Here is a 15,908-nt window from a genome sequence, read left to right on the forward strand (position 1 = left end):
AGTCCATAACTCGAATCCGGGTTATTGAGATATAAACACCAACATTTATACCACTAAACTAAAGGATAATTTATACATTGATGGCCGAAACTAATATATATTTATGAAGGTCGGAAACCCTTGCTTCTTCGGTTTTCTCTGTGGGCCGGGCCTAGGGAAGGAAAATAATATAGATTGTTTTTAATTGATTTCCTGATTCTTTGTTAAATAATTTTATTTACAGATTTTGTGATTCATGAGTTTATTTCCGCCGGACGTGCTAATCATTACATGCCATCTTTGAAAGCCGGTTCCATTGTGTAAGTCGATCGTTTTGAGGTTGATAGGTGCTCAAGCATGTACAAGATAACTGATCATTCATTCCTCATTCGTTTCATCTCACCAACTATTATTGATGAAGTCATCACGGATGCTCCTAAGATCAATCTCCAGTCATAATTAGATTGTTTGACAATTTTCAAGTGATTGCGAACACAAACCTAGAACTCCCAGGTATATTATCATATTGCATCTGGGTTTATATTATGTTTCGATATCATAACTGATATTTAAACTCGCAGATGTGGTTGGGCAAATCCGTTCTGTCTAGGGCTCTGGCCTTACCAAAGAAACAACCCGAGTCGTTATCCGTCTCCTCATTGATCCGTAAGAAACAATCTACACACAATTCATTTTATATTATTATCTATATTGTGCTAACATAATAATCAAAATATTTTCTACCCAAAATATGTGGTCGCCTATTTATCTCCCTTACTTATCAAACTAATGTTACACAAACCTTTATTTTACAGCTTAAAAGAAACCACAACATCCCAAACAATTAAAACACCAAAAACTAGAATTCCAAAAAAGACAAATCATTAATGATCACCTCTCTTTTTTGTCTAATCTTAGAAATAAACTTCAAAACAAATATACCAAATCAATCACCTCAACTAAAACTCAACGACACATACATCGAGTCAGCTAAACAAATACAAACTACACGGCCAACTATTTTACAATTTACAAACTTACTTTCGCAAAGAAGAAGACGAAGACGACAACCAAGATCAGTGAAATTACCTAAACAAAAAAACAGAGTAAATTACGAACTCTGATAAATACAACTAACAATGATTTTTGTTTACATATTACCCATCAAATAAAAGAGAAACAAACACAACCAAACCAGAATATACAAGATAAAATCCCGACAGACACAAAGGCGGCAACAACATCTCAACCTGTTCACTCCTCTTATCTTATAAAAACAGCTTACATGCCCAATGTCAATAGGTCAATGTTATTGCCTTCTTATGAGAAATACATAAATTCGTTTAAAACCCATTAAGGCCCAAATACTCAGAACTGTTATAGTTATTTCTACAAGTCTTCATGTATTTGTTTTAAAAGTCCGTTAAGAGCAACAAGTTTAAAAATAAAAAAAGAAACATATAACAAACATAATAAGGATAATAAAAATTATTACTTAATACACAAAACTTACACAACTAAACTGGAGAAAAAATATCCAGAAACAAAAGGTACTCTCAACAACTTTAATATAATTTATGTACTCTTAATAGTACAAAAAACAAATTAAAAAGACAAACAAACAATAAGTCTCAGTGACACAGCAAACAACATCACGAACTATATCAATCACATTACTAACACTACAGTTTAGTACTCCATAAGTGGAGAACAATGCATACACAATTCATCATCACAACTCTAACCCTATAAAAATAAAAAAACCTTGAAAACAACTCAAAACGCAAAATTCACAACTACAATAACCCTAACAAATATTGAGATGAAACAAAAAATTTGTCCACAACTCCGCGCTTACGCGGGGTCAATGCTCCTAGTTGCTACAAATAGAATAGTACACTACATACCGATCTTTAACGTCCAAGAAATAACTTAGAACAAATAAAGTGATAAAAATACACTACAAGAAAACATCGGTATTCTGACGGACATTCCGACGGAAAATGAAATCCTCGGAATTTCCCGAGGAATTTCCGAGGAAATTCCGAGGAAACCCAAAATTTGGGTGTCCTCGGAATTTCCTCGGAATATACCGACGGAATTCCGAGGAAACATCAATCCGTCGGAATATTCCGAGGAAATTCCGACGAACTAGTGATCGATCGATGCGTTTTTGGACATATACCCATCGATCGATCACATTGTTACGCTTTGGTCCATCATAGTGATCGATCGATGCGTTTTTGGACATAAATACATCGATCGATCCGTTTATAAAAAAACATTCGAGATTTTGAAACCCCAAACACTAGTTCCTCAGAATTTCCTCGGAATATTCCGAGGAAATTCCGAGGAACACTTGATATCCTTGATCGATCGATGGGATAATCTCATCGATCGATCACATTGTTACGCTTTGGTCCATCATAGTGATCGATCGATGCGTTTTTGGACATAAATACATCGATCGATCCGTTTATAAAAAAACATTCGAGATTTTGAAACCCCAAACACTAGTTCCTCAGAATTTCCTCGGAATATTCCGAGGAAATTCCGAGGAACACTTGATATCCTTGATCGATCGATCACATTGTTACGCTTTGGTCCATCATAGTGATCGATCGATGCGTTTTTGGACATAAATACATCGATCGATCCGTTTATAAAAAAACATTCGAGATTTTGAAACCCCAAACACTAGTTCCTCAGAATTTCCTCGGAATATTCCGAGGAAATTCCGAGGAACACTTGAGATCCTTGATCGATCGATGGGATAATCTCATCGATCGATCACATTGTTACGCTTTGGTCCATCTTAGTGATCGATCAATGCGTTTTTGGACATAAATACATCGATCGATCCGTTTATAAAAAAACATTCAAGATTTTGAAACCCCAAACACTAGTTCCTCAGAATTTCCTCGGAATATTCCGAGGAAATTCTGAGGAAGAAAAGGGTTTCCTCAGAATTCCCTCGGAATATTCCGAGGAAATTCCGAGGAAATAGGGTTTTTAAACCGAAAACAACGTTTTGCGGTTTGAATAACACCTATATAACCCTTATTAAGTGTCTTACGTTCATTATAAAGTCAAAAATTTGTTCATTACCCTATAATAAACACTTTTCCGATTGTATGAACGAAATTCCCACAACATAAGAGAAACACTTATACACTTTAATGAACGGTAAAGGGAATACTTACAATTCGTTTTGAAATTTGTTATTTCATGGTTTATGCTCATCTATACAAAGAATCTTCAATGGTATGCATTACAATTGTATAAGAAATGAAATACGGCAAAAAAAATTGATGTTTTGAAACCCCAAACACTAGTTCCTCGGTATTTCCTCGAAATATTCCGAGGAAATTCCGAGGAACAATATAAATTAATAGAAATACATGCACATGATATTCTTTTTCCTCGAATTAATGAAAATATTCCGAGGAAATTCCGACGGATATTTAAGTGGCCGTCGGAATTTCCTCGGAATATTTTCATTTAACCGGGCAAACAAGCCGCCAAATATTTCGCGAAAATTGAAATTGAAAATACTGAGGGAATTCCGACGGAAAATATCCGTCAGAACCAAGGTTTTATAAACTCGAACCGCATCTTCTTCCCCATTTCTCTCTTCTTCCCCATTTCTCTCTTCTTCCTCTCCGGCGATCTCTCTCTCCTTCCGGCGTTCTCCACCTTCTCTCGCGACGATCTCTCCGGCGAATCCTTTCCATTCCTTTACAAATCATGTAAGGACCTTATCCCATTCTCTTAGGTCCTATTTGTTAGGTTTTTAAGTAGATTAGATGATTTTAGAAGTTTTTTGATAGATTTTTGTTAGGGTGATTGGGTAGGATTGTGATTTGTTGTGTAACAGGTTTAGAATTGTGATTTGGTTGTGTTGAATTGATTTAGAATTTTTTTTATAAATTGTTTATTATTTTTGTATTTACAAAACGTTTATATAAATTCGATTTTACAAAACTTTTTTGTATATAAATTCGATTTTTGGATTTATAAAAGATGATTTCATATTTATAAAAATATTTATATTTATTAAAACTAATTTTGTATTAATAAAACATTTTTTTGATTTATAAACACTATTTTTTTATTTTTGTATTTATAAAAACTATTTTTAAATATACAAAACGTTCTTTGTATATAAATTCGTTTTTTGGATTTATAAAAGATGATTTCATATTTTAAAATTAATTTTGTATTTATAAAACATTTTTTGATTTATAAACACTATTTTATTATTTTTTGTATTTATAAATACTATTTTGTATTTATAAAAATATGATTTCATATCTATAAAAATATTTATATTTATTAAAACTAATTTTGTATTTATAAAACATTTTTTTTATTTATAAACACTATTTTATTATTTTTTGTATTTATAAAAACTATTTTGTATTTATAAAAAGATGATTTATAAAAAGATGATTTCATATTTATAAAAATATTTATATTTATTAAAACTAATTTTGTATTTATAAAACATTTTTTTATTTATAAAAACTATTTTATTATTTTTTGTTTTTTAAATATGTTTTCTATTTCAATTTTAATTTATATTTTTGAATTTCAATTTAAAAAAATAAATTTATAATTTTTTTTTTGAATTTTGGAAATATTCCGAGGAAGTGTATCCCTCGGAATATTCCGACGACATATTCCTCGGAATATTCCGAGGAATTTCCGACGAAAAAAGTCCTCGGAATATTCCGAGGAAATTCATTTCCTCGGAATTCCGTCGGAAATTTCCGAGGAATTTCCGAGGAAAGATGAATTTCCGAGGAGTTATTTCCGAGGACTTTTTTCGTCGGTATATCGTCGGAATAGCGTTATTCCGACGACATACCGACGATTTTTTCCCTCAGTATGCCGCTGTTTTCTTGTAGTGATATACTTTATGGCTGCCCTTCCAAACAAAATAAAATTAACTAGCATGAGCTTCTGCAATAAATGAAGAACATGGTGAATCTACTAAGCAACAAACGAGGTTTTGAGCTTACTTTGAGAGACCAGTGCAAATCGAAGTCAGATTAAATTAAAACATCTTGCTTGACAATAACCTTAGAATCTCGAGAGATATACACATTTCCACGAATTTGTAGTTTATTAAGTACTAGTATTGCAAAGACTTGTTATCTAATTTATCAGCAAGTAGTATGCATCGTAATCAGAGAGAATATTGGCACTCAACCAAAATAAACGAAAATAAAAAGAAGTAATAACGGGGGACCTATACGATATCGCATCCAATGAAAGAAGTTTCAAATTAGACATTTTAAAGCAATTGATATGATTACAATAAAGAAACTACATGTTTATTCGCTAATAACTTTTTACAAGCCAAAAAGTTATCTTCTGATTTGAAATCTGACCCAGGTTTCTTCCAAGTTCCAACTTGTCCATACAACTCTTTTGTTTTCTTGTCTTTCATTCTATCTGTATGATCACATATAATCAAAATTATTTTACTTGGTTGGGGGATATCATCAGTCAAAGCGAACCACTGATCTGATTTTTGTTTTTGTTTTCCTGGATAGATTTCTACTTCTAAAGCACAGAGTTATCTATTTAATAGGACTGGACACGGATCCGATATCCGGATTTGTAAAGGTATTTGTGATTTGCTTCGTATATGTTACATATATCTAATTTTTTTATTTGTTTTGCTTCGGAAAAATACGGATATCCGGAAAAACGGATATCCGAAAAATAAATAGATATTTGCGGATATTTACGAATACTTACGGATATCTCATCCACTTTGATTAATACAAATAATCTTGAAAAAATAATACAAATTTTTTTTTAATATATTTTTTTTGCATGATATACAAAATAAAAACTAAAAGAAATAGTGAAACTACATATTTTGTAAATTTTAAACTTAGTTAACAATTATAATAACACAAAACTTAAGAAAAAAGTTATAATTGTTTTATAAATTTTTTTCTCTTATTTTTTATGTAATACTTTTATACAAGTAATAATGTGAATAGAATTTGTCAAATCGTATGTTATAATAATAATTATATAAACTTATACATTTAAAACATTAAGTATAATCAAAATGTATATATATTTATATATTTCTGGATCGGAGCAGATATCCGCTTCTCAAAATTTTGATATTTGTGATTTGCTTCGATTTTAACGGATATTGATTTTTAGTATTTGCTTTGCTTCGAAAGTTTACGGATATCTGGAAATTTCGGATCGAATCGAGACGAATAACGAATCGAATCAAATTTAACGGATAAAATGTCCAGCCCTACTATTTAATACATGTATTTTAATCTTGCAGTAGAATATTGGATAAAGAAAAGGTAAGTTTTGGCTCTACTGTTTTGTAATATGTTTAGAAGTTAGAACTAAAGCGGAGGTGTAGCTATATAACTTAATTTATCTTTTTTACTTAGATTATGATGTTTAACTTGTTCGATATTGTCCATTTCTCTCACCACTAAGTCTGGATCATACCTATATACTATGGTATATATCACCGAATAAATATTTTTAATAAAAGCTGCACTCTAGATTTTTGGATGAATTGCAAGTACCTGATTGCAATGATAGCAGACTCACAAACGTGGTCAAATTTCTCAGCCGAACAGGAAGTCATTCAAATTCTCCAAATATGTTTTTCGGATTTCAAAATCAACTACTTCCCAAAGTTGCAAAATGGAATTGCTGATTCGCTAACTAGGAATGCCCGTTCTTTTCATAAATCTTTTTGTTTTATTGGTTGTTCTATTCCGATCTGGTTATCCAAACCAAGTAATAGAATAGCCGTTTGCCGCAAAAAATAAAATAAATAAAAGCTGTACATTTTTTAATCTCGGGTAAAAGACTAAATAAACTTTATAAAAAGATTTAAATCTCAGGTTTTATAGAAAAACCTTTGCTAGGGAGTAGGGCCGGGATGAATATTGGTTCATGTATTCAAGACTGATATTGCATATCTTTAGTTTTGCTACATATATACGATCAACGAGTAGATATCTTTAGGAAATGTTTAAAATGACTTCAAAATAATATAAGCTAAGGGTACAATATTACTTGAAACGAATTGATTCTTTCGTACTCGTTTATATATACATATCTACTTGAAACTTTGCAAGTCCAGAAACAAGCTGCAGAAATAACTATGCCAGTCTTTAAATTTGATTTGAATTCATCGCTTTATTCATGTTACTGCAATAAGTCGATACTCATGGTGATCTGATCTGATACTCATGGTGATCTGATCAGATCTAGCTGTGACAAAAAAAAAGGTATACTATATACTTTTGATTTTTATTTTTTTGCGCAGAATTCAATCATCTTGTGAAAACGCGTGGACTAACTATTTTATAGCTTTTGTCCTAAAAGGGCTTCATTTATTTTCAACCTGTACTGTTTTAATATTTTTATAATAAGTTGATCACACCCCAATCTCACAATATATGATAATTTAGAACACAATGTAAAATTCAGCAAATAAAATTGCCTCGAATGTTCACAATACGAACATGCAGAGGGACTCACATGGGCACATTTTCCTGTCCCTTACACCACAAGACAAACAGAAGTGGGGTTGTCCTCTTGCTTAACCAGTTAACCAATGTGTTAAACTACCTTAATTATTTGAACCATTTGGTTATATACTTTGACAACGAAGGTCCATTACTTATTATTATTCTTCTTCTTATTAACAAAAAATAAAGTATGCACACTTACTGTTAAGTCTTAGAACAGCCGCTACTATTCTATTAAAAATCCAGTCGGTTAAGTTTTTTTTTTTTTTTTTTTTGAAAAAAAGGCTTTCTCCAGTTGGTTAAGTTCATGTTTTACAATCTCAAATGTTATCTTCGCTTATTTTTTACGTACCTCACATGCTTCTTCTTTTATTATATCGAAGAGTGCTGTTGATATACTCAACTTGACTAAGAAAACATTAAGTATAGTAAAATCTATTTACTTTAATATACCATTTATTAAAAAAGCTTAAACTTACATGTTATTAGATTTGACTAAGGTTGTTTATATATATATCTCTATATCTATCAATAAATTGTTTCAATTATAGTTAATATTTATATTTATCTATACCTCTTCTAATTTGTTATCTTTAAATATAAAATTGAGCAAAAATTTTAAAATGAGAATTTGATTGAATACAATTTGAAATCATCACCATAATGTATCTATAAAGATAAAGAACCCGACTTTAATATCTAGTGATAATGAAAAAACTAATAAACAGATATTGACTATAAATATAAGTAAATAACACAAAGACTTTTTGAAGATAACAAAAGAAAACTCTGTAAGAAATGGAGAACAATCTAACTTTATCCAATGTGGCATAAGCCTAACTAGCAAATCCTTCTTGTATTTCGGGTAAATTTACACTCGTGTTTACGAACCAAAGTCACACCATACACAAGTACAGCAATATTCTTTGTTTTTCTTGTGGGGTAAAATACAACCAAACTTATTTATTTATTTATTTTATTTTATATATTAACTCGTTATGTATATTATATATTTATATTTATTACAGAGAAAATGGGTTCCGACCAGCAAAATCTCTCTCTTTCTCTTTATAAAATCATCAGATCGTTCCTTCACTTTGGTTTTCAGGTCTCAAAAACTCTCTCAAACCCTCTAAGTCCTCCCTTAAAATAATAATTGTAACATTTTTCTTCTAGCCCCTTCTTGGATCCAGGGATAAGAATCCACATACAAATCTAGATCAGTAAGAGTTCCTATAAAAAGACGAAAATGCCCCCATCGGCGACGGCGGATACAAGCAAGACGGTGAAGCTGGAGAGGTACAACAGCTACCTCCGCAAGATCCACAGCACCAAAGTCCTCAATGCTTCTTCCAAAGTCCTCTTCCGAGCAACACTGCTCGTCGCTCTCTTCCTCCTCCTCCTCTTCGCATTCAACTACCACCCACTCTCCGACAGCCGCGCCGCCGCATCGCACCACCTCCACCGACGCAGCTTCTTATCCACCGGAATCTTCTCCTCCTCCTCCTCCTCTTCCGCTTGGGAGAAGCGCGTGAGGCAATCCTCGACAGCAAAACGACAGCACGGTCTCTCCGTCCTAGTCACCGGAGCAGCCGGGTTCGTCGGGTCCCACTGCTCCATCGCCCTAAGAAAACGCGGCGACGGAGTCTTAGGGTTCGACAACTTCAACGACTACTACGACACGTCACTCAAAAGAGCAAGACAAAACCTCTTAGAGAAGCAACAAGTGTTCATCGTCGAAGGCGACCTCAACGACGGGCCCCTCTTGCGCAAGCTCTTCGACATCGTCCCTTTCACTCACGTCCTCCACTTAGCGGCTCAAGCCGGAGTTCGCTACGCCATGAAGAACCCTCAGTCCTACATTAGCTCGAACATCGCCGGTCTCGTGAACCTCCTCGAAGTAGCCAAAGCGGCTAACCCTCAGCCCGCGATCGTATGGGCCTCGTCGAGCTCCGTGTACGGGCTCAACACCGAGAACCCCTTCTCCGAAGAGCACAGGACGGACCAGCCGGCGAGTCTTTACGCGGCCACGAAGAAAGCAGGGGAGGAGATTGCGCATACTTACAATCACATCTACGGTCTTTCGTTAACCGGACTCCGGTTCTTTACGGTTTACGGTCCTTGGGGAAGACCGGACATGGCTTACTTCTTCTTCACTAAAGCCATACTCCACGGGAAGTCGATAGATATTTATAGAACTCAGGACAATCAAGAAGTGGCGCGTGACTTCACCTACATCGACGATATCGTTAAAGGATGCGTCGGTGCGTTGGACACGGCGGAGAAAAGCACCGGAAGCGGCAGAAAGAAGCGAGGGCCGGCTCAGTTGCGTGTTTACAACCTCGGGAACACTTCTCCGGTTCCTGTCGGGAGATTGGTTTCGATATTGGAAGGTTTGTTGGGCACGAAAGCGAAGAAGCATCTGATCAAAATGCCTAGAAACGGTGACGTGCCGTACACGCATGCGAATGTGAGCTTAGCGTATAGAGACTTTGGGTATAAACCAACGACGGATCTTGCGACGGGGTTGAGGAAGTTCGTCAAGTGGTACGTTGGTTATTACGGGATACAGCCGAGGGTAAAAAAGGAAAACTCTCACGCCGATGATTCCGCTTAATAATCTCTCTCTCTCTGCTTCATTATCATCAACATGCTTGATTTTTCGTTTTACAAAAAAAAGATATTTACAGGGACAGATTTCTTTCTTTTTTTTCCTTTTTTTTTATTTTAAAATGCCAAAACTCATTAATGTGTGGGAATTTAATTGCCACAGGCTGTATGTTATAATAGACAGATATGTGGAAGGAGAAATGAAAAAAAGAGAAAGAAAAAGGGGTATAGTTGGATATATAATTAAGTGGGGTTTGTTATGTAATAAATGATGGGTTAATGATCTTGCTGGAAAGTGTTTATTAGAGAGCAGATCTTACCTGTTGGATCTATACTATACTAAAAGCAAGATATAGAGAGCAAAGAAGCTGTCCACATCACTAAAAATATTCCTCCAATCAGAACATTTCATTTGGACATGTCAGATGGGCTTCAGTCTATTGAGATACGTTTGGGCCTCAGGTGCATATGTTTTTTCGCTGGACTTTGTTTAGTAAAATCCACAAATAACAATCGTTCTTCCTGCCAAATTATATTATTCTGGTCATCTGCGGCCCAATTAAGTAAAAAAAACCCTATCGATTCTCTTTTTTTTTGACTCCATCTTCTCTGTTTCTTCTTCATTCAATCTCTGTTACTGAACCTCAACTGTTATCCATGTTCTTCAATACCCTCTTAAGGAATTCCTTCCACCTCTTCTCGAAAAAACGAAAAAGAAAATCCCTTTCCTCCACCTTATGGCCAGATGGTGAGTCAAAGGTCTTAATCGCCGAGAGAGACGGTTTAGTCGGCGAGCTAATGAAATCAATTAGAAGAGACTCCGATTCGAGCTTAATCAAAGCGACGCTATTCTGCTTGATCGCAATCAGCTCACCGAGGCGCGTGAAACTCAATCTAATCCGAGAGAAGCTCATCAAGGGTCTTACGAAGCTGTTAACGGATCCAACGACGGCGAGCGTTTCGATGACGGAGAAATCTTTGAAGCTTCTCGAGGGTTTAGCATCCACAAAGGAAGGCAGATCGGAAATCTGCGGAGGAGACGGCGAGTGTTTGAAGACGGTGGTTAAGAAGCTGATGAAAGTATCGACGGCGGCGACGGAGCACGCCGTGACGGTGCTTTGGAGCGTCTCTTATCTTTCACGGATCCAACGAGCGAGTGTTTCGGTGACGGAGAAATCTTTGAAGCTTCTCAAGAGTTTAGCATCCACAAAGGAAGGCAGATCGGAAATCTGCGGAGGAGACGGCGAGTGTTTGAAGACGGTGGTTAAGAAGCTGATGAAAGTATCGACAGCGCCGTGACGGTGCTTTGGAGCGTCTCTTATATTTTCAAAGAAGAGAAGGCGCTTGAAGCGGTTACGAGTACTAACGGCGTTACGAAGATCCTGTTACTATATATGAGTACTAGAACTATAAATTTTTTCTACTTGATGCTTTTTACCGTTTTGAGTTCTTGGTTTTAAGATTCATAAAATAACCGAAGGTATATGTTTTTTTGGTTCCCTTCTCTCTCTTTTGTTGTTGAGAATTCATGAATTACATATATTTCTGATGAGGACACAATGTTTCGTTTGGATTTTTTTTTTCACCCAGGTTTGGTGCAGAAGGATGTTTTAACCATCTAGGCGTTTTGCATGTTCAAGGTATAAGTTTCAGTTATGTGTAAAAAATTGTAATTTTCTTTTCAGCTGAATGATTGCATAGATAATTGTAATACTGTTCTAAGTTGTTAATGTAGTGATTTCATGCTTTTTTTTGTTCATTTCATGCTCTCTTTACAGGGATGATGATACTTGGAAAGCTTGGCTTAATGTTGATAACTCTATGCTCCAGCTCCACAACTACTATATTCTAATGCTGAAGTCACACATTTATATCATTATGCTTACGAGTTGAGAGCTGCTCTTCACTTTCTCTAAGGTGAAAAAAAAAGGATTGATTGTGGAGCACCAAAAGTTTTAATGTCTTTTAGTTTCCCAGAAAATAATTAACTATGCAGCCATTAAAAGTAGTAATTTGGACTAATCTTTGGAAACTAAATATAACAATTTATCTAACAGAAAAAAACATTTGAATATTAAAGTTTCGATTTTTGTCTATTAATGTTAGAACCAATACAAAATCACTGGCAAAAAAACAAGAAAAATCAACTTGATTAAAATATTAATTCCATGAAAAATTTAAAGACAATGGAAATCATGTAAATATTTCAACTAACAGAACAAGATGATGTCTTAAAAATAAAATTAATATCAATATAATGTGTATATAAATCATTATAAGAAGTAACTTGAAGGAGATGAACATTTTTTAGACACTATAAAAAATTATATCATTTAAAAAAAACAATCATAGAACAAAATGGAAAATAACAATAACTAAACAGTGAGTACATAACTGAACATATAAAAAAGGACTAGAAAAACATATAAATAGAAAAAATAACTGAAGACATAAATAACTAACAAACTTAATATAATTAAAACATATTGAAAAAATGTCTGAGAACATATAAATGGAAAATACATATAACACAAGAACCAAACCAAAAATGAATGAACGTTTTTTATCATAGGTCCACATTTGAACAACCAACTATTTAAGATGAAATATATATATATATTCACAAAACTATCGAACATCAAAGAGCGAAAAAATTATTTTGGTACGAAACGTTAGTCTTAAAATATATAATGATAAAAACCACATTAACTAACTATATATAATATATTATAAATTAATCAACACAATGCATGAAAATTAATACTCGCCATAAGATTTTTAACAATATTTTACTTTAACAATTCCATAATAAATATTTGAAGCTTCAAATGATAATTAACAAAAAAAAAACTAAAATACATAAACATCATACCACATATAAAGTCAATAAATATTAACGACTGAGAACAAGAAAATAACATCAAACTAATTTATTATACTCATTTGTAAATTTCATGAATTATAAATCTATTGTATAGTGTCAAAAATATGTGGTACAAAATAAAAAAGTTAAACAAGTCATACTCCGAATTTATTAAAAATAAAACAAAATAATGAAAATTATCTAACATATAAAAATTTATAAAATACAAACTTAAACAAACATCTTTCTTAATAAAAAATGATAAATTAATAAACTTAAAAATATAATTATAATTTTATGATTGTAAATTGTTAGTTATGAATTTCAATTACCATCTCAAAATAAAAAAACGCAAGTTTAATTTAATTTAATAATATTATAGGAAAAAATCCGGGCGTAGCCCGGAAAACCCTCTAGTTTTTATAATCAAGGAATGAAACATGTGATCTGTTATCAACTGTAATATAAAATATTTATTCTCCTTTTCTTTTTCTTTTTTTGCTTTTTCTCTCCTTCACTTCTATAGATTTGATTTTTTATTTCTTTACTATTTCATGCCAAAAAGGAGTATAAATGAATTGAACTAAACCGGAAGTAACCGGATTTGACTCGACAAAAAAAACTTTATTGTGCAATAACGAATTGCAATAAACCAAAAAGAGAAAGGAAGAGGACCATTGGCATTGGACCCATCAATCCATATTCCAGTTTTCGGTGTTGTTATCTTTCTTTTCTTTTTCTTATTGATTCATTTTGTGTTTACCAATTTTAGCCTTTATTTTCTGTATAATAAATCGATACAATATCTTACCATTTTTTATTTAACTCGAAGGAGAGCCTACAACTGGTTGATCGTTTACAACCAACATGCGTAAGGTACCAGTCCACACCTAGTTGCAATAGTAGTCCAAACAGAAAAATTGAAACCACATTCAAAAAATTAAATGGTTTCTTGATTCAGTAGTAGCATTGCATAAGATATAAGCCTAAGATTGTATAAGATCTCAATATAAAGAACTCTCTTTATTAATCTCTTTTAAGGAAACACTCAAAAATCTCAAGTTTCTCATACACAATCTTTAAGACTTTCAAATGTATGCAACACTCTTGCAACTCTTTATATAGAGATTATATTTTCTAAATTCATTCGGAAACTAACCATCCTAATCCTAACTCAATTATGATCGGTGTAACTTGGATCCCAAGTTAACTTTATGTTTATCTCCAACATAAGAAACAAGCCGGGCTCACTTACATACCTCAAGCAGTCATTATATCCCTTGCTGGGCACCTATTCAACATAAAAACCAAGTCAAAAAGTTGACTTGGAATTACATAGGAGGTCCAAACTAGTAATGACCAAGGCACCGTTGGCATAGATCCCCTGAGTTTGCTGTAAATTACCCATGTGGAGTAGCAGTTGCAGATTTTTCCATCCACCTCCCATTCATAATAATCGGGCTATTGAGTTATATAGTCAATGTTGTCAAGTGTATTTTTTATGGATAGTTGATTCTCTGATATATCAGGTGGAAGGCGTCACTGTCCTTCGCTAGATAGAAGAAAAGTGTTGGTGTGGATGCGATTCCTAGTGTTACCGAACCATTTGAAAGGAAACATTGAAGACTACCAAAATATGACCAATGGTCAGTCCAAAACCTACTGCCGACCCCTTAGTTTTATCCATGGAAACATCTCATGCCGCAACAAAAGTTTTATCCATGGAAACATCTCATGCCGCAACTAAAGTAACTTGTTCGCTAGCCAAGAATGAGACTTGTTTCCTTTCATGATCCAAAAGTTGTTGAGTCTACCTTGGTGATATCTTCTCAATTTGCATTGTTTTAACCATTCATTCTTGCACATGTTTATCATTTAGGATATCATTTAGATATGTTTAGGTTGCATTGCATTACATATGTCCTTATTAGGTGATGGAGATTTCAAAAGGTGACTTTGGAGCATCTAGAGATGGTTTGGAAGCAAAATTGGTGATTCTCGAAGAAGAGACGCAGAGGTTAAGTGTCCCAGCGGCCTCGTGACGTCCCAGCGGCCTTTTGGCCCATCGAGAAGCAGCTGCAAGCGCTTGAGAAACGGAGACAAAGTGTGGCAGCAGCCTTGTGCAGCGGTGTCCTGGAGCCGCTGGAGACGCTCGAGAGATGAAGACTCGAGAAATGGAGAGAAGTACGGGAGCGACCTAACGCAGCGGTGAACCGAAGCCGCTGGAAAAATAGCTCATCCCTTGCCGCATTTGTACTTGTCGCAGCGGTGTGATGCAAGGAAGTGAAGAAGCCGCTGCGAGTGCCCCAGCGGCTAGGTGGAGCGGTTTCATGTGGCCGCTGCGAGTCAAGAAAGTTAACATATTTCGTGTTTGATCAGATAATTACCAATTTGTGTTTTGGTTAACCTAGGTTTGTTGGGTTAAACCAGGTTCGACTTTAAGCTACTATAAAGGTCCTTCAGACCTAATTGTAGGATCTTATCTTGTTTTCTATCTAATCACAAAAGAACTTTTAGGTGAAAGATCCTATCTTGATCATTTCTCTCTTGTGATTGCTTGATTATCTTGATCACTAATCATGATTAGCAACAAATCATCTTTGATTCTTGGGCTCATCATGGAGAGTAGTGAGTAGTCATCTTTGGATTCATAGGTTAGGGAGATTAAGGGTGATTAAGCTAGATCTAAGGTGTTTAGGTATAGATCAATCTTATTCCTTGCTAGTAGAGGGATTTTAATGCAACTTTAGAGTTGGCCTCTCTAAAGTTGAGCTCTAGGCATTTCATACCCGGAAGGTGTTTGATGAAATGCCTGAACCAACTCTCCTAAGCTTTTAACATCCTTTACCAAAGGGATTTGTTGTTAAAGGTGTTAAGATGGCTAGTAGACTTGAGATTAATGATTACGTAGATAACAT

General features: G+C 34.2%; 2 protein-coding genes across 2 annotated transcripts; both read left to right on the plus strand.

The window, feature by feature from the left end:
• Nucleotides 1-8,547: 8,547 nt before the first annotated feature.
• Nucleotides 8,548-10,439, plus strand: LOC111213245 (UDP-glucuronate 4-epimerase 6). The gene has a single exon (XM_022714948.2). The coding sequence runs from the start codon at nucleotides 8,767-8,769 to the stop codon at nucleotides 10,132-10,134; it is 1,368 nt and encodes a 455-aa protein (XP_022570669.1). The 5' UTR covers nucleotides 8,548-8,766; the 3' UTR covers nucleotides 10,135-10,439.
• Nucleotides 10,440-10,925: 486 nt separating this feature from the next.
• Nucleotides 10,926-11,426, plus strand: LOC111207911 (U-box domain-containing protein 27-like). The gene has a single exon (XM_048749550.1). The coding sequence runs from the start codon at nucleotides 10,926-10,928 to the stop codon at nucleotides 11,424-11,426; it is 501 nt and encodes a 166-aa protein (XP_048605507.1).
• The last annotated feature ends 4,482 nt before the right edge of the window (nucleotides 11,427-15,908 follow it).

Source organism: Brassica napus, chromosome C3 (assembly GCF_020379485.1).
Source record: "Brassica napus cultivar Da-Ae chromosome C3, Da-Ae, whole genome shotgun sequence".
NCBI classification, from domain to species: domain Eukaryota; kingdom Viridiplantae; phylum Streptophyta; class Magnoliopsida; order Brassicales; family Brassicaceae; genus Brassica; species Brassica napus.

Coding starts and splice junctions, on each gene's coding strand:
- LOC111213245 (XM_022714948.2), top strand. CDS start 8,767: ATGCCCCCATCGGCGACGGCGGATACAAGCAAGACGGTGAAGCTGGAG.
- LOC111207911 (XM_048749550.1), top strand. CDS start 10,926: ATGAAATCAATTAGAAGAGACTCCGATTCGAGCTTAATCAAAGCGACG.